This window comes from Ooceraea biroi, chromosome 3 (genome assembly GCF_003672135.1).
Source record: "Ooceraea biroi isolate clonal line C1 chromosome 3, Obir_v5.4, whole genome shotgun sequence".
In the NCBI taxonomy this organism is placed as follows: Eukaryota; Metazoa; Arthropoda; class Insecta; order Hymenoptera; family Formicidae; genus Ooceraea; species Ooceraea biroi.
Window position 1 is genome coordinate 2,350,436 of NC_039508.1, and position 17,963 is coordinate 2,368,398.

At 41.5% G+C, this 17,963-nt stretch overlaps 1 protein-coding gene across 1 annotated transcript in view; it reads left to right on the forward strand.

Moving 5' to 3' along the window:
• LOC105281317 (zinc finger SWIM domain-containing protein 8) overlaps positions 1-11,797 on the forward strand; it is a gene marked incomplete at its 5' end in the record, with an annotated part of 34,325 nt that extends 22,528 nt beyond the window's left edge. The window contains 20 exons of the mRNA XM_011342442.3: positions 3,197-3,451; positions 3,843-4,012; positions 4,255-4,565; positions 4,662-5,088; positions 5,182-5,430; positions 5,512-5,796; positions 5,888-6,499; positions 6,614-6,790; positions 6,874-7,060; positions 7,211-7,337; positions 7,420-7,576; positions 7,726-7,916; positions 7,990-8,482; positions 8,565-8,693; positions 8,774-8,987; positions 9,074-9,414; positions 9,530-9,637; positions 9,722-10,089; positions 10,193-10,342; positions 10,460-11,797. Coding sequence (XP_011340744.2) covers positions 3,197-3,451; positions 3,843-4,012; positions 4,255-4,565; positions 4,662-5,088; positions 5,182-5,430; positions 5,512-5,796; positions 5,888-6,499; positions 6,614-6,790; positions 6,874-7,060; positions 7,211-7,337; positions 7,420-7,576; positions 7,726-7,916; positions 7,990-8,482; positions 8,565-8,693; positions 8,774-8,987; positions 9,074-9,414; positions 9,530-9,637; positions 9,722-10,089; positions 10,193-10,342; positions 10,460-10,526 — 5,018 coding nt within the window. The remainder of the gene's footprint in view (positions 1-3,196; positions 3,452-3,842; positions 4,013-4,254; positions 4,566-4,661; positions 5,089-5,181; positions 5,431-5,511; positions 5,797-5,887; positions 6,500-6,613; positions 6,791-6,873; positions 7,061-7,210; positions 7,338-7,419; positions 7,577-7,725; positions 7,917-7,989; positions 8,483-8,564; positions 8,694-8,773; positions 8,988-9,073; positions 9,415-9,529; positions 9,638-9,721; positions 10,090-10,192; positions 10,343-10,459) is intronic.
• Between the last annotated feature and the right edge of the window lie 6,166 nt (positions 11,798-17,963).

Here is a 17,963-nt window from a genome sequence, read left to right on the forward strand (position 1 = left end):
AGTCTTTCAGCGTTTAGCGGTCTCGCGGTTTCCGGGATTGCCGATTCAATTTCAGTCAATACAATTCTGTCGTTTCCCCGAGTCGTTACCCCGGCTGATCTAGAATAACGGAATAACGGGCGTATCGTATGTTACGGACGCATGTTACGGGACATTTTGTGGCCGGCGATTCTTTTATGAATCCGCGCGTTAGCCCGTAAACCCAGGTACGAGAGAAAACCTTCGATGGAGATAAAACGAAAGGTATTTCTCCGGTGTATTGCATATTGCGGAATACCGGTACGAAATACCGGTGCATCACCACCACCGTGCCGCGTAACGGCCGCGGCGGATAAAGCGAATTCGGAATTAGATGCAAATTCCATCCGCTCTCCGAGAACGGGATTGTGTTTCGATGAATTTAAAAAACAGCCCCGCTGGATCGCGTATTCTCGCAGTTCTAGCCTTTTGCAGGAGGAACGAGTTTCACCCGCTTGACGCGCAAGCACTCGTGGATCCTCGCGGATCACGTAGAATTCTTCATGGGAATTCTGCGTGGTTGTTCGTCGTTCCACAAGAAAATATTGAGTTGACCGGAAAGTCCATGCGACTTTAGCAAAATTCAAACTCTGCATTAAAAATTAATAGTTTTTTTTCCAAGTTTTGTGTTTTAAGGAGCCTTCCAGTAAATTTTGTATTAATTCTTAATACAAGAGGTTTGAATTTTGCTAGGGAGTCTGCACGGACTTACCGGTTGTGTGCATCGCGAATGATCGTCCGCAATTGATCGCGGAAATGCAAGGTGATTGATACCCGGCGCGCTGAACGCGCGATCGAGCAGTCTGCGATAGTGAGCGGCAAGTGTCACGATAGACAGCCTAATGTGATTGCTAAGCATGATTATCCGATCGTGCCGCGATCATATTTGTCATGAAACGCAGTTCCACGCTCATCTGTGGAACCGAGACGGCGGGGGTGGTTCTCGGGCCACCCCCGATCACCTGGCCGACGGGCGGAAATGACGTTACCGCGCTGCGGCCTATTATTAATGGAAATTCGATTTCTATTGATTCAATTTCAATCTGATTGCTGAGTATCCGGAGCGTGGCAACTGAACGTTGCTCGCTTTGCGGATTCGTTGAAATATTTGCCCGCGCATTCGCTTCCTCCCCGTATAAATACTGTAAGCAAATCGTACAGCGAGAGCCACCCGCGGAAATAGAAATGGGTCAATAAGGTGGATAATGCGAATTATTGAATCCTGAGGACGCATCAGCGCAATATATAAAGAGCTAAGGAGAGATAAGCGGGAAGAGCGTTAGGAAAAAGCGGAGAGAGGAATCAAGGTAGAAAAGGGCGAGCGTGCCGAATAGTTGCAAGTGAGGCGAGCGTGCCGGTGGACAGATCAAGTAAGAACAAGTGTGGCGAGCGTGCTCTAAGTGCGGAAGTGCCGTCTAAATACTGTCGAAGCAAGGAATAAATATAACCGTTGTTACTATTATCGTAAATGATTGACTATTGCCATCCTGAATTCCGAGACCTCACAATACGTAAGATTTTAATCATGCAGTTTGATCAGCCAGATCCGGATTATCCTGCGAGCTATCCTTCCACGTGATTTGCCCTTTTGGAATATTTTTTCCCGATATTACCGAGGGAATTCTTTAATTAATTACGTGCAGCTGACGCGGCGTATATACAATATTGATTAAATATTGGCTATGGTTTAAAATGAGGAAATCTCTGGGGCGATTCGAGAAGAATATTGTTACAGAGAATTATTATACAATTTAGCATGTTGACGCGATTCAAGGTTCTATTATTATTAATTTCTTTAAGAAAACTAAACTGTCGAACTCGAGCCATAAAGTTTTCAACTCTCGTTGTTCCCAAGCTTGTTTTTTTTTAATCCTTCATCTCAACTAACGTAATAACGTGTACCGAGCAATGCGAAGTTAAACCGTAATCCAATCGACATCAAATTGAGAGATGCTAACTCAATAGTGCCTCGCTGTTTCCGGTCGATCGAGCGAATTTCGCGCAAAAAAGCAGCGCGGTCACGGGGTACAATGAAAATTTTTGCAAATTGTTGGTGCTCGACGCTAGATTGGATGAGCGAGCGTACGATCAGCCGAGAGAATTTTCCGTGGTGCGGCGGCCGCAGCTTTCGTTGAAACTAGAAACTGGAAGAAATTACGTTGCACGGCAAAACCACGACCGCCGAGCTCGTTATGGTGTTCCCCGGAGGAAGACACCGAGGGAACTAGAGGCGAGAGGAAAAAATGCGCTTTTTATTCATTTAACGGTGCTCTTCTCTGCTCGACTCATGCGGCGTCGTCGTGTTTGCATTTCCACGACGCTTGCTCGAAATTTTCCACAGCGGGTTGCTCGCGTCGCAGAAAATTTTCCATGTGGGATGTCGGGGGCGACACACCATTTGCGCGAATCCACGTGCAAATGCATAAATTTGCAGAGTGTCGTCCGTGTATTTTTTTCGCCAACTAACATTCGTCCAGTCATTCATTAATCCGCTCGAATTCCTATTTTTAGAATGGCGACAGGTATTTTACTATAGTTTCTCGCTACGTCGCCGTTGTAAGGTCCAACGTTGTGTTTTGCTTACTGCGTGAGAGTTATGCTTTTCACTTATCGATTTGACGACGGTCTTACTTTCTGCGAATACGCCACGTCGATGCCACATTCTTGTTTGAAACTCAAACTCGCGCCCTGGGTGGTCTCTAGACCCCGAAGATCGATAAAGCGAATGAGTAACTTTCTGTAGAAACTTGTCGCGTGTACTGCTCGCATTGGAAAAATGAGCCTCAGCGGGTACGTTTGCGATACAATTTGATCAGAAAAAATTTCTCAACGAGGAGCGAACGTCGCGATAATAACGATGAAGCTTTTTTAGATTTCGCACTCTTGCGTTTACAGTTTTCCCTTTTAAATGATTCATCGCTTTATAATAAAATATAAAAGTTCCCACAATATAAAAGCATTGCGCGATTGTTTTCAGCTTCGCAACGAGTGGACGGCACGCATCTGTAAAGAGAAATAAAATTACAAATGTGCGATCCTGCCAACAGGAAATGTTTCCTGTCAACTTTTATGTAATTGTATAGATAAATATCGTGCTAACGTTAGTATCATCTTTGTACCTTATTACATCATTATTATTGATACGTTTTTGATTACGTGATTGCTTTGCGTGTTACAGATGGACAACAACCGGTACCGACCCTTTGCGAACTTGCGGCGCGCTGCGTTGCATCTCATATTCCCTTCGAGTTGGTGGAACATTTCTATCCTCCTGTGCCGGAGCAGCTTCAGCTGAGAATAGCCTTCTGGAGCTTTCCCGATAACGAAGAGGACATACGGCTTTACTCATGTCTGGCAAATGGCAGCGCCGACGAATTCGTTCGTGGCGAGAACCTCTATCGCTCCAAGAGCATCAAGGAACCTCTGCAGATCGGTAAGATATACCATGCGACGTTCCGTCAGAATCAGTCCGGTGCAATTCTCTTTTCTAGCGAAGAAAGGGACATGGAAACACGTTCTGTTTTTCATATTCGTAATAAATGTACTTCTCCGCTAAATATATATTATTAATCCTTCATTTTCTTCAGTTAATTAAAAGAATGCAATTTTAAAATGATTGGAATGGAAATTTTTTATTTCCTGTTACATGATTAAAACAGTACGGTTTATCAATCATTCCGAAAGTTAATCAAAGCAATCAAGCTTGATAAATAGTTTTTGGACGCAATACAGAAGACATTGAGATCCTGTAATGTTCAACACGACATTGCTTTGTCTTTCGTTTTGCTTCTCGTTTTTAATACTTTTTTATTGATGTCGGACAGGATTCCATCTGAGTGCCAGCGTAAACGCGCAAATGAGCGGTGTCAGAGCTCAGTTCAATGTTGCTGTAACATTCGACCGACGCAAGATCACATCATGCAACTGCACCTGCTCATCGACGGCCTATTGGTGCGCACACGTGGTAGCTGTTTGTCTGCACAGGATACATATGGTATGTAAAACTGAACACATGTGCCCGTGCCGGAAAGACTGGCAGTTGGTAGAATAAGATCTAGGATGTGGCTAACGCTTAATAAAATCGTTCAAATCTCTTTACAATGTGCTCTTTACAATGCACCTGTACAACCGCAAATGAAATTATATCCCTTGTTGCGCGGTTCGTATTGCCTTAGCGGTTATATCGATGCTGGGAGAACAATTATTTTAATGTTATGCGATACTACGCTCTTTCAGCCAACACAAGTATGCCTGAGGGCGCCAGTCAGCGAATCCTTGTCTCGATTGCATCGGGAGCAACTGCAAAAGTTTGCCCAGTATCTCATCAGCGAGCTGCCGCAGCAAATTCTGCCTACCGCGCAACGACTCCTGGACGAGTTGTTGTCGACCCAACCGAGCGCCATTAATAGTCTCTGCGGTGCTCCCGATCCGACTGCTGGCGCTTCCGCACACGATCAGACATCCTGGTACTTAGACGAAAAGACGCTGCACGATAACATCAAGAAGATACTTATCAAGTTTTGCGTTCCCGCTCCTATAGTCTTCAGGTGAATAGATCGCAACGCAGTAGATCGCATTACGCAGTAGATTGGTGAGCGTGCGATAACAGCGTAACGTAACGCACATTCTATCGTCTCTTCCAGCGATGTTAATTATCTGAGTAGCACTGCACCTCCCGCTGCTTCCGAGTGGACGTCATTGCTGCGACCACTGAGAGGCAGGGAGCCGGAGGGCATGTGGAATCTTCTCTCCATCGTGCGCGAGATGTTCAAGAGGAATGACCGCAACGCCGTGCCCCTCTTGGAAATCATCACGGAGGAGTGCATGGCCTGCGAGCAGATCCTCGTTTGGTGGTTCAACACAAAAGTCGCGTTACTGAACGGCACCGGATACGGCGGCAAGCACAGCATGAACAGCAACGTACACGCCTCCCAGCACGCGTGCTCCTCTCTGTGCGACGAGATCGTCGTTCTCTGGCGATTGGCCGCACTCAATCCTGGTCTCTCGCCGTCCGAGCGCGAGATGCTGCACGCTCAATTCATGTCCTGGCACTTGAAGATCATAGATAAAGTAAGCGTCGCGTTTGTTTTGTATGTCGCCTCGCTCGCGTAACACTGATGAGCTGTCGTAATGAACGCAATGAATTAATTGCGTGTTGTTCAGGTGGCCAAGTGCCGTGGTAGTTCCATGCCGCACAACTCGCATAATAAAGGTAACAGCTCGCAAAAGGATTCTCTGAAGCACGATCTCGCGCTTTTCACTGGATTTAAGTCTGCGCTCGAAGCTTGCTATCTCGATTGGGACGAATACGTCCTGCCTGGAATTACGTATACCGCCGAGAACAATCCCATGTATCACTGTCCTTTTACATGCTTTCGGCATATCGGCGATATGAGGTCGGAAGTCAATCAAGTTGGTATCTTCATCGCTTCCTTACAATGATTTGTCACCGATTAAAGAAACTTTTGCAAAACACTAAACATATATTTTTAGGTAAATTCCAGTTCCGCGGTACTGAATTATCAACCACCCATTTCGCATCATCATCATCACAGTCGACGGCCGCTGAATGCCGAGTTCAGCTACTTGGACAGACGGCGGCTGAATCCGCGTGAATTCCATTCAATGTGCTCGAGAAGTGGCGACGGAAATCGTAGCAGCGTTAGCTCCGAAGGTTTCTGCGAGAATGACACCGACATTCCTGATATCTCTGAGTCTCAGGTTGTTCTTAGACAAGGTTGTGCTCAATTAAATAATTGCGGCGACACCGATTCGCAGGTTACTATTCTCTTCTCTGGTGTTCCGGTTCATTTTCCGATTAGACGTCAACGCTTTCCGAAATTCACGTTGCCGTCGTGCATTGTTTCAGGAAGGGGCTGGTAGCGAGTCATCTTCCAACAGTAACGTTAGCCTGAAGAACGCTCAAGGCTCGGACAAGCATCGCTCAAACACCTCGTCCGAGACACATAGTGATAGTAGTGATAGTAGTAATAACAAAGCTGCCTGCGAGGACGCAAAGTGCAGTAGGACGAATCTTGTGGAGTGCCGTGACAAGTCGCGCATGGTCGTATTCAAGGGCGTTAATCTTAAGAACGAACAGGAATCCGATCAGGAGAAGGAAGCCGGGAGACCGTTCAAGGACGAGAGCTACTCGTCCAGCAGTGACAGTCCCTCCGGTGACGAGTACCACGTTTACTATTACGATCCGAAAACCGTAGCCAACAGTAGCGGTTTGCCGAACAAATACGTCAAAAGCAATACGCACGCCACTACTCCGGATGCCAACGCAGTTCTAAATAATTTGAAGAAGACGGAGGATCCATGGGACATTCTATTTGCGCGAGCGGAGGGACTTTACGCTCACGGTCACACGAGAGAAGCCTGCATTATTGGGATACAACTCGCCGAGGAACTCCTGGCCAATCCACCCGACCTTATGATCGAGGGACCGCCGGTACCAGTGAAGAACAAACGAAAGCGGGTGCGTTTCTAAAAATACAGAAAAAGAATAAAAGTAAACGATTAAATTGTGATTAAAGATGATAAATTAAAATTGTGTAAATGTTAGACTCAAGTGTGTATGCTATCATTACAGCAACATGTGAATCCGGCCTCTCACCAGGTAACGTGCCTCGCGTCAGCGACTTTAGCGAAATGCGGATTCCTCTGCACGGTGCTTGCCGAGAATCCAGAGTATCACAACTTGGCGTTTCGTGTCGGTCTCTTTGGTTTAGAGATGGCGAGACCACCGGCTAACACTAAACCACTAGAGGTAAGGGTAAACGTAAAGTGGCTTTGAAAGGAAATTTTTATTTGTTTGAAACTGACGCGCTTACTCTCTTCGAATCTGGCTAGGTGAAGCTTGCTCATCAAGAGAGCGAGTTGGTAGGTTTGCTGAAGAGAATCCCACTAGGACCGACCGAGTTAGCCATGATAAAACAAAGAGCTGAACAACTGAGAGACGGAGTCATGAGATCCAGGGGACATGCTCTTTTGCCCATCATGCTGGCTAGTTTCATATACGACGCCCTTGATGTACCAAGTAAGAAGCGTTCCCTCAATAATTCACATATTAAATTCACATTTGTTGTAAATAAATATTTAATTAATGATGCACGTAACTATGTAGAAGGTAGAAGAAAAATTTCTTGTTGCATTGCTTAAATGGAGAGTAAATTTGAACGTTTTGCAGGAGGGAAATTGCCAGCCGAGATTGATCCGAATCTCGGATTCGATGCTGCTGTGGCTGTATTGGGTTTAAAAGCGAACGTCAGTGAAGCTGATCATCCTCTTCTTTGCGAAGGAACTCGTCGACAGAGGTAATGTTCGTATATTATATCAATATTACGTACGTGCGTATTTAACATAGGTAATTGTATGTACAATCATTCTCTTTCTCAGAGGAGATTTGGCAATTACATTGCTGATGCATTACAAGGACGATCCTGTAAAATTAGCCAGAATTATGGACAAATTGCTCGACCGAGACGTTCATCAACTCATCAAATCACCCATTTTGAGTAGTTATTACACATCAAATCCTCCCACTAAGAGTGAGGTAAGAATCCGTAATATTTGTAATAGTAATTTTGCAAAGATTGCGTATAAAATTTAGAAATTCAAGTTTTTCATTTTATCATCGAGTTGTTGGAGCGAAATGTCGAATTTATCATCAAAGTATATCAATAACGTTTCGTAAAATTTTAGTTAACGCGGTTTGTTCATGATGAGGAATGTTCATCTTCCCTCGCTGGGACAGACAACGGCGATAATATTGTCGGTACTAGCAGCAGACCGCATAGCAGTACGAGCGCGGAACTGGAGAGCGGTATGAACGCATTGACTTTGCAGCCGCCGATTGTTCAGCCACCTGTGCCTATTAGAACTAAAGAAACACGGTGCGTATGGAAACATACAGATTTACGCTCTATACTTTACGAATCGATTCGTCTAATATATCTTTCGCTTCAGATATAAGAGTAAAAGGGTGTATCCATCTATTCCTAATCAACCGTCGGAAGCGAGCGCACACTTCATGTGTGAATTATCGAAAACCATCCTACTGAAGGCTGGTGGCAACAGCTCAACTTCGTTATTCACTCAGCCATCCACCAGTCAGAATCACCACGGCCCGCACCGAGCGCTTCACATGTGCGCCTTCCAGCTTGGTTTATACGCTCTCGGTCTTCATAATTGCGTCAGTCCAAATTGGCTCAGTCGTACGTACTCGAGTCACGTATCGTGGATAACCGGCCAGGCAATGGAAATCGGAGCGCCAGCCATCTGGTTCCTCATCGACAGCTGGGAGGGTCATCTAACACCACCAGAGGCTGTCAGTATAGCTGATAAATCCTCGAGAGGTAGCGATCCGAACATGGTCAGGGCGGCGGCGGAGCTCGCTTTGTCTTGCCTGCCGCATGCACATGCGCTCAATCCTAATGAAATTCAGAGAGCTATATCTCAAGTAAGCATAACGTAGATATTTTATTCGTGACCGCATGTGTTACTTTACTAGACATTTTATATTAATTTATTCTCATTTTCAGTGCAAGGAACAGAGTGAAGCAATGCTGGAGAAAGCTTGCATCATGGTGGAAAATACCGCGAAGGGTGGCGGTGTTTATCCAGAAGTGCTTTTTCAAGTGGCGAAGTATTGGTACGAGTTGTACCTTCGGGTAAGTTCGAGTTCGCTTTCTCAAGATATAAATCAGTTAATTTATTATACATGTCCTTCTTCATGCTTTTCTTCGAGCAGCAAATGCCTGGTGGTGCTGATCAGCAAGACGAGGTTCCTCATGACTCGCTGCAGCTGGATCTCAATGGGGTATTGCTAGTCGAACCGGGACCTTCCGTAGACTTGTCAAATACTCAAATGATGCCCGGCCCGACACAAACGGTAGTTGTCACCAGCACACAGCCGCCTCCTCAGCCCTACACTCATCCGACAATTACAACTTTGGCTCCTTTGGGTAAAATAATCAACAACTCTTTTCTTCCTTTCAAAGTATTGTCGAGTTTTCTCAATTTACTAACTTTTAACGTGACTTCTTCTTAGGAGTCAGCATTGGACCGTACGCCGTAGGCCCGTACAGTTTCGTACATCCTCATCATTCAATTGCTACGTTCAGCGGTCCGATGCCCTCACACAGAGTCACTCTACCGCCCGCGCCGCACATGCAAATGTATCACCCGTTCCCGCATCATCATCCCGGACATCCTCAGCATCCCCAACATTCTCAACATCCTCAGCATCCACAGCATCCTCAACACCCGCAGCATCCGCAACATCCACATCATCCGACTCCGGCTGCTCCACCACCGCCCGGACCGTATTACGCGCCGCAGCCACCGACACCAGGCACTCATCACTTGTACACGATGCAGCAACCTATGCCGGTACGAATTATTTTATTTTACAATTTTTATTGCACGATTTTTGACTGCCAGTGTATCACCGATTAAACAAAATCAGTGGAAATACAATTCTGTTCATTGCAAATATTCTGCTCAGGTGCAAGCAGGTGTAGCGGGTCCTATCCCTGGACAAAGTAACTTGCCTGGACCAGCACTGGTTCAAACGCAGCCTATAATATCGACAGTGAGGCCTCAACCTCATCAGGTAATTTTCGCGGTACGATGCATGGTAACGATACAATGGCTATCTCCCTAGATGCGGATAGAAATGTTGATTTCTTCGTCGCAGGTGCATAGGCAGAATCATACGTTTAATCAACAGCAATTCCGGACTCTCGTCTCTGCGTATCGCGTGGGTATGCTGGCGTTGGAAACTCTGGCACGTCGAGTGCACGATGATCGTCCTCAGGCTAAATACGCGCGGAATCCACCTTACGGTGAAGATGTGAAATTTTTGCTCAGAGTAGCGAAACGACTCGGTACGCAGTACATGCATCAACTTTGCATCTGTGCCGTGAACAGCATCGTCAGTCCCTTTGTCCTTCATCATGTTGCTTTGGAGGCGGCTCAGTATCTGGCTAGAAACAACCCGACGCTCATCGTACAGCATTTAAGATCTGCTTTATTGGCACCGCTGGTACACAAGTGCCAACAAATGTTAGTATCGTTACTTCATCAAGTAAAAATATAATAAACAGAAAAAATGAGTCTGATTTCTAATTGAGCATCCAGTAACATTCTGCACATTTTTATTTTTCAGGTACATCCAATGCATGCATCAAAAACTATATCACTTGACGGCTGCTGATTACGAAGAATTCGCGAGTATTGTTTGCGCGGCTAGGGCAGCCTTCCAGATCAATCCCGAAGGGAACAATCAGTTTAAGGAGTGGCTACAATCGATTAAAAGGTCAGTCTATGTAGGAATGATTTCTACGTAGATAAGAGATAGAAATTTCACGCGGCAATTATGAACGCGAACGCGAGAATCGCGAGAGAATGTTGCCAATGGACGTTGCTCTTCCAGATCTCAGTCTTGTAACAAAGAGTTGTGGGCACAAATCAACGCGGCGCTACAACAGACCAGCAAATGACATAGAGCGGAGCCAGGCGTGACGTGGCTCACCTCCCTACCTCGTCCTCAACCACCCCCGCCGCCCCCACCACCGACAAGAACAACCCTCGTGTTACAGCACCAACACTCCTGTCATCCCCATCCACAGAGCGTCGTATGCGTTCACGAGCTGGCCGCAGTCAACAAGCTCCCATGGGACAAGATCTCTATACCGTACATCATCGAGGAACGAGCAGCGCATCAACTGCCGTCTCATCAACATCAGATGATCGCCGGTCTACCACCGGCTGGACCATTCGCATGGCAGGAGCCGACCGATCGTAGCCGTGGTTCTCAGGGGATCAATACCAGAGACGAGCGAGATATATCTTAAGTTTAGTTAAAAACTTTGTCTAGGAACGCGTGGATACTTTAGTTGAGAACGATTGGAACGATGACGACGTATAAGTTAGATTAGATACGAATAAAATGAAAAAAATAGTATGTGTAAGAGCTCTTACGTTAAGTTTTACATATACACATCATGCTCGCACGTATGAGATCTGTCTAGAGAGAGAGAGAAGATCGAGTGCACTGATCTTAACATCTTATGCGTAAAGGGATACGAGTATATTGTATTAACACAGCCATGAATCAAAATTCATGTTCTGACTGTGAGTCATATCGGACGCGCAACCGCGAATCATCCATTACGCGGTGACATTTCTTTAGATTAAGTTGCCTGTTGACAAACGAGAAATGCATCTGACAATGCATTTTGTAGCTTGTCTTTCGATTTGTTTTTTCATTTGAATTTTTCTGGTATGTTTCAAATAGTTGATTACAGTCATTGTTCTTTAGAAACTTGCGTGTTATATATATTTGCAAACGCATAGAAAGTGAGAAAGGAATGTTGCTCTTAGCGCACTATAAAACTATTAAAAGAGTTTGATAAATTCTTATTGGAAGATATAATTTTATTAGTAAAGCAAAGTTAAGTCTATTTATAAATATTTATTAAAAATTAATATATATGTGAACAATTATATATATGCGAACAATTATATATATGTGAACAATTTAAGTTATAAATCCAAATTACCAAATTATTTTTCATTATCATTGATTATAAAGAGAATAGGTGAAGAGCTATATTTTTTAAACATTCTTTTATGCTTTGAAATATATACAAGACACGTAAGTTTTCAAGAAAATCAGTGCCGGGAGCTGCATATGTGTATTCGCACTGCTCTTTGAAAAGAGGAGAAGCGATAGAAGAAATAAAGAGAAAAAAGTAAATAAAAAGAAAAAGGAGAGAAAGAAAAAGAATTATATAAACAAGAAATTATAAAAGAAAAGAAATGCTATATATACATATATGTATACACACACACACACATATATATATGTATGTAATTTATTAAATTTATGTTTAAAGCAAGATTAATTTAAAATATAGTATTGACTCGAATATGGCTCGAATATAAATCTTATATAACTTGATTGATTATAAAAATATTGTACTGAGTTTTCATCGAGAAAACGTGAATTAAGTTAGTATAAAATCAATTTAGATACGAGTAAATAGTGAACTCTGAGTATATATATGTTATAGAGAATAAGTTCTCATATATAACGAATTCAGTTGGACGCGTCATTGCGCACTAATACACGCTGAAAGATGTACAATTATTCAAATGTGCACATAGTGCGAACCCATAAATAATTGTACCGTTGAGATGATCAGCAAAAAGAAATACGAACGACAAATGAAACTTTTAATCAAATTTTATTTTATATTCATTATATTCATATGAAGTTTAGTTTTTATTTACATTTCTTTTCGTATACCGCTTCTCTCGAAGTGGATAGGCGGGATCCCTCGAATCGATTACGAGCGAATGTGTTATTTATATTTGCTATTCATTTGCGACGCATATTTGCTTTGTATATTCGTATTTATATGAATGTGTTGAAACGTGTTCAGAAGAACGGATCTGAGCTTGTATTAGTGCGCGCCAATAGAGCAGCCAATCGACTTTGTTATTGCGATAAAATTACGTGTATAAATTCGTATATTGCGACTCGCACGATCAATGTATCAATATAGAGTTGTATATAGCGGTGATGAAAAAACGCTATATAAAAATGCGCGCGTGTATTAAACAGGCGAGCGTTATTGTCGAAAGATGACACCGATATGTGAACCAAGACACGTTGATCGTCAGGACTCTTGGTGACTTTGAGCTATGATAACATCTTTCGCGTGAGATGATATATATATATATATATATATATATATATATATTATATTAATCGTCAAGAATCAAAATTCATGTTTGGTCTCGTGTCGGACAGAAGAATTACCGAATAAGTGGAATCCAATGCTTTAGTTAGTTTCACGTTTCTCTGGCCGCAGTTAGGTAGGACATTTTATTTTCGTCGATAGATAGAAATTGATGAATAGAAATGCCTGTCTTGTTTTATTTTTGTAAACGTACGACAGATTTAAATAGCAATAATCTATTTATGTAACGATCGTAGACGTGAACGCATATATAAGTGATAATTACTTAATGTTGCATCCGCGAATCTTTATCCATCATCTTATCCATCTTCTGAGAACGTAACATCGCGTTACGTCTTCTTCTTGTTTTCTTCTTTCTGCACCCCCGTTATCCTTCATTTCGCATTTTACTTATCGTAGATTTGTATCTATTATGCTATACCTACCTGATCGCAGCATATTATCGTTTGTCACTATTGACAATCCGTAAGCAAAATGATCTCTGTAATTTTTTAATTAAAAAAATAATTTGAGAAATAAATAAAGAAGAAAACATTATAGCCGACATATCACCCTCAGATTTGAGCCACCCATCCACACAGCACCAGCCTAATGTCCTACAAAATACCGTAGAAAATGTTTCCCTCCTTTTTTTATTTTATTTTTTTTCTTTCTTTTTTGTTCTTTTATCACGCGAGCGTTATACATTTCTGGGATTGTCCCAGAACGAATAAACATTGTAGAACTTTCCTTAAAGATAAGGAACGCATTGGTGGCTCGTAAAAAAGATCATAAACTCATCGGCACGTCTTAGATTCATTCTAATTTAAATCATCTACAAAATCGCAGTTATAAGAAAAGATGAAGAGAGAGAGAAAGAATGCGAGAATTCATTGCTTACATTAAATCCGGTAGCCTAAATGAATGATAAAGATTAAATAATCTAAATACACCGTGACATTAGGGAACACGGTGAGAGAAGAGAGAAGAGAATTTATTTTCACTATGTAATATATTATTAAACGCTATAGTATTGCGAGTGACACGCCGCGCGAAGTGTATTACGATAAAGATAAATAATTGTTATTGTTTTTAACATGAACTCTGAACAGTGCCTCGTCAAAATCTATGTGCAACACTTTCCGCAAATCGAGAGATGTTCTACATAAGGTCTACTGTTTGTAATTCGCCTACGATATTGTCTACTGTCTGTAATTCTGTGTTTACCGCTACACACATTACGCGCATAGTCACGGCTACCGTTCGTTATAAAAAAAAAAAAAAACACCTGTCCAAGCGATGCCAAGTTTGCATAATTGATTTGTAGTGCATTGAAACGATCGATACGTGTGCCTGCTATTATTGGAACTGAATGTCTGTTATAGAAATCCATACGTACACATGTGTGCAATTATTTCAATTCATCTGCCGCTTCAGCGCGTCAAGATACGTTTAATGAAATTAATATGTTATTGTACACGTTGTTCGCATATTATTTGTGTAAGAACATTTCTCAAAACAGTACGCAGGGACAGCGGTTTCTTCCGTTTCAATGCGTTAGATACGCTGGTAATGTTGTTCGCGTCTACATAAGTATTTTCCGTAGTGTTCGTGTATGAGAGTAGTGAGATCTAGAGCGATTTCGATATCCGTAGATAATAAAGCATCGTCACGCAGATTCAACTCGCAAAGAAATCAACGTTTCATCAAATGGAGAACTGCCATTAATTAACGATATCTTGACGATTATTGCGATTAGAAGAAGCAATACTAAACACTTAAGGACATTGAGATTGCAAGCGCTAAACAGGTGTATCTTTACGCTCAAAGATACGATATAATGATAATCTCTCTTCGCTCCTCTTGGCGTGGCTTAGTCAACACTCGAAAAATTGCGAAAATTAACTTTGAACCGTGTAATCTTGGCTTGCTAACGATTCATATGATTTTAAATATCTTTTCGCTCATGCGCGACACTATCTTTCTCATCGAACCCTGTTGATCAAGCTGTTATCTTCGTTGCATTGAAATATGATAAATAGAAGAAGAAGAATGCTCGAAAACAGTTTTGTGACGCAAAACACTCCAGCGAAACTGCAACTCAATTTTGCACTAACGAAAGATAAGCTCTCCTTGACGTCATTATCATTGGCCAACTTAAGTTATCGCTGATGACAGTCGATTTCACAGTTGCGCTAGCTAGCATCGCATTATTTTATCAAATAGAACATTGGACAGCTGCATCGAGCCTGAATCATGATTTCCGTTCGCTACACAGACAGTCAACAATATTGTACAAATACTTCGCGTCGTGATCAAAAGGGAAGGGAATATCTTACTCGGACAAAGAAAACGCATGTGTTTCGTTCGTACATTTCTTACAGCCGTATTGAATAGTGAATCTAGCAAATGATGAGAGGGAACGTCGTCATAGTATTTGCTCCAGATACATTCTTGCGTGTGTGCATATAATCGGTAACAATGCTCGTAGCCGTAGACGTCTCATTAGCCTACTCATGATTAGAGTTACAAGTATTCTTAGTGGTAGATAGCGCAATCGAGAAACACTCTCGCGGAGAAAGGACACACTTAGGATGAGGGAAATGTCGTCCTTCACAGCGATGATTATAGATACATATACTTATAGGTGTATTTGTATTTAGATAGATTTGTATTTAGATGATACAAATGTAGACTGCTAAATCTATTGTCTATTTTATATGTCGTGCTTTGAGATGACATTGCGCCAGCGTTGCTCTTCCGGTATCTTGCGAAACGTATCCGCTTTACGAAATAATTTACGAAATGTCCTTTTTAGATTGATCAGTTGGAATTGTGCGTGATACGTATACAGATCAAAGAGAAACATTTATATAAATATTTAACTAAATATTCCATTTATGTGGAATTCCAGAATTTACCAGTGACACTTGCTCGAGCAATTTCATCTCAATCTACAGCATGTGCTTGTAAAATATAGATTCGTGTATATGCTTGTACATGAAAATCCGCGAAGACGCGGAAGAAACATTCGCATTTCTACGGGAAAGATTTCCGTAGCTAATGGATGATGCTCTTCTGCAAGATAATCGTGTTACGTATCATCAAAAGCGAGAGCAATATGTTAGACTAGCGTATCTTTACGCTGCGACGAGAAGATTAAAATTAATTATTCGACAGCAGAAGGAGAATCGTAGAAATGCGAGATCATGAAAATGTGACACTCCATAAGGAGATTTTGATGATATTACTTTGATATTAACATTATTGTGAGACGCGCAATCAATTCTTTAATTTCTTCATGTTATTCCTGTTGCATGCTTGAAACATGCTAACAAAAAATCATACTTCTAGAGTCGAAGAAATATAAAATAATTAAAATTTCGCAAATTATATTGTTGCGCCATTGAAATAAGCGGAGTCACTAAATACATTTTACGATTGTAAATTTTACATTATTTTGTCTGTGTGTATTCGTTATGCAATTCACAGCAATCACTTCGTATCATGGCTGTGCTTACTTTTTACATGTATATTTGCAATTATCGTTTTTACTATTTTTATTATTTTTTATGAGCAGTCAATCACTATTTCTTTAGTTTCATGAACGATATGTTTTTTGGAGAACATTGATACGTTTACTGAATAACTTAAAAAGATAATAATGTAATGAAATATGAAAGGTGAAAGCGAAAAGAAAATATTCGACGTGATATAGAAAGTATAATGATGTCGATAATGTCTTGATATTGGACATATGGAATGCGGACTAATAAAGAAGGCATTCAGGAACAAAGTGTTTTTCCATTTTTCTACCGGAAGCAGGATAGAAAAATGGAAAAGAAATAGTAAATGATAGTGATTAGCAACTGAGCGCAAGTGCGCTGCTGTACGAGAGAGCCACACTTTTCTGATAAATTAATATATTTTTATTCTATTATCATACAAATATTAAATGTGTCTTAATATAGCGAGATGTTAATATTGTTTCCGATTTTAAGCTATTTTAAAGTGTCGTGATAATTTGATCCGATTCCAGCTTCATTTGAGTAATCCACGTGATATCTTCTTGGAAGTTTCGAGACGGTTTATAGCGTTTATACGTATAAACGTTTTTCGTGACGGATAAAATCGTGAATGGCACTTATCTTACTTGCAGTATGGAACGTATAACGGTGACCATAGTTCGCGTAAAGCTGATTAAATCGGCTCTACTAATTTTATTCCTTCTTCACTATTACGTACACGAGAAAAATACACACACATTTATCGTTCGAGATTTAACGAAATATCTATATATTGTAAATAACACACGGATCGTGTTGCCGCTCGATCGCGATTACGAGGGACACGACATTTCTCTCTAAGCAGTAGACGATAACGGAGATTTAGTGAAATCGCGAAATTCGAGATCGCGCCAAGTATATTTTTTGAGGATGACGAGTTTTCCAGAGATTTAACGAAATTCCCCCGTTCGGAGAGTCGAGTCCTTGTCGTGGTACGATCCTGCGACATCGTAACAAGTGATCGATTATTTATTGAAGTGTAAGGTTTTAAATATCGAGATCAGCGCAGTTCTGTGGAGATGCCGAGCATGAAACCGTGAGAATCATGTGTATTACGAAATTTAATATCAGCCGGAATACCGAGCAGCGAGTTTGCTAATATGCAAACCTGTCTTCATCAGGGCTCAAATCTCGGAGCGTGGAGAAAAGCGCTTTTTTGTTCTCCACACTGCTACTCTGATCTGCAAACATTAAATATAAATAGATAAATAAATAAATAAATGAATATATATATATATGATTGTAAAAAAACTTTGGTCACGTCGTTGATTGATAACTCCGATGTCAAAATTCAATATTGCGTTTCTGGTATCTCACAGAATTATTTATTTCACAATCTGAAATCTTGCTTGGGAGTATCTCAGAAAAGACATAAAATCACAAAATGGAACATACAAAAAATAATATCTAATTTTACACGCATGTGTGTAACTATGTGTTAAGATTCTAATGGTATAGATTGAAGAACTTTCACTTTGTTTCACATGGAGGATAGGCCTAACACGCGGCAAATCCGATCTCGAAAAGAAAAAAAAAAGAATAATTTTTATACGAAAGCCTCGGCTTTACAATCCGCTATTGGAAACTGGAAACTGTCAGACGGAGATACATGCATTTCGTGCTG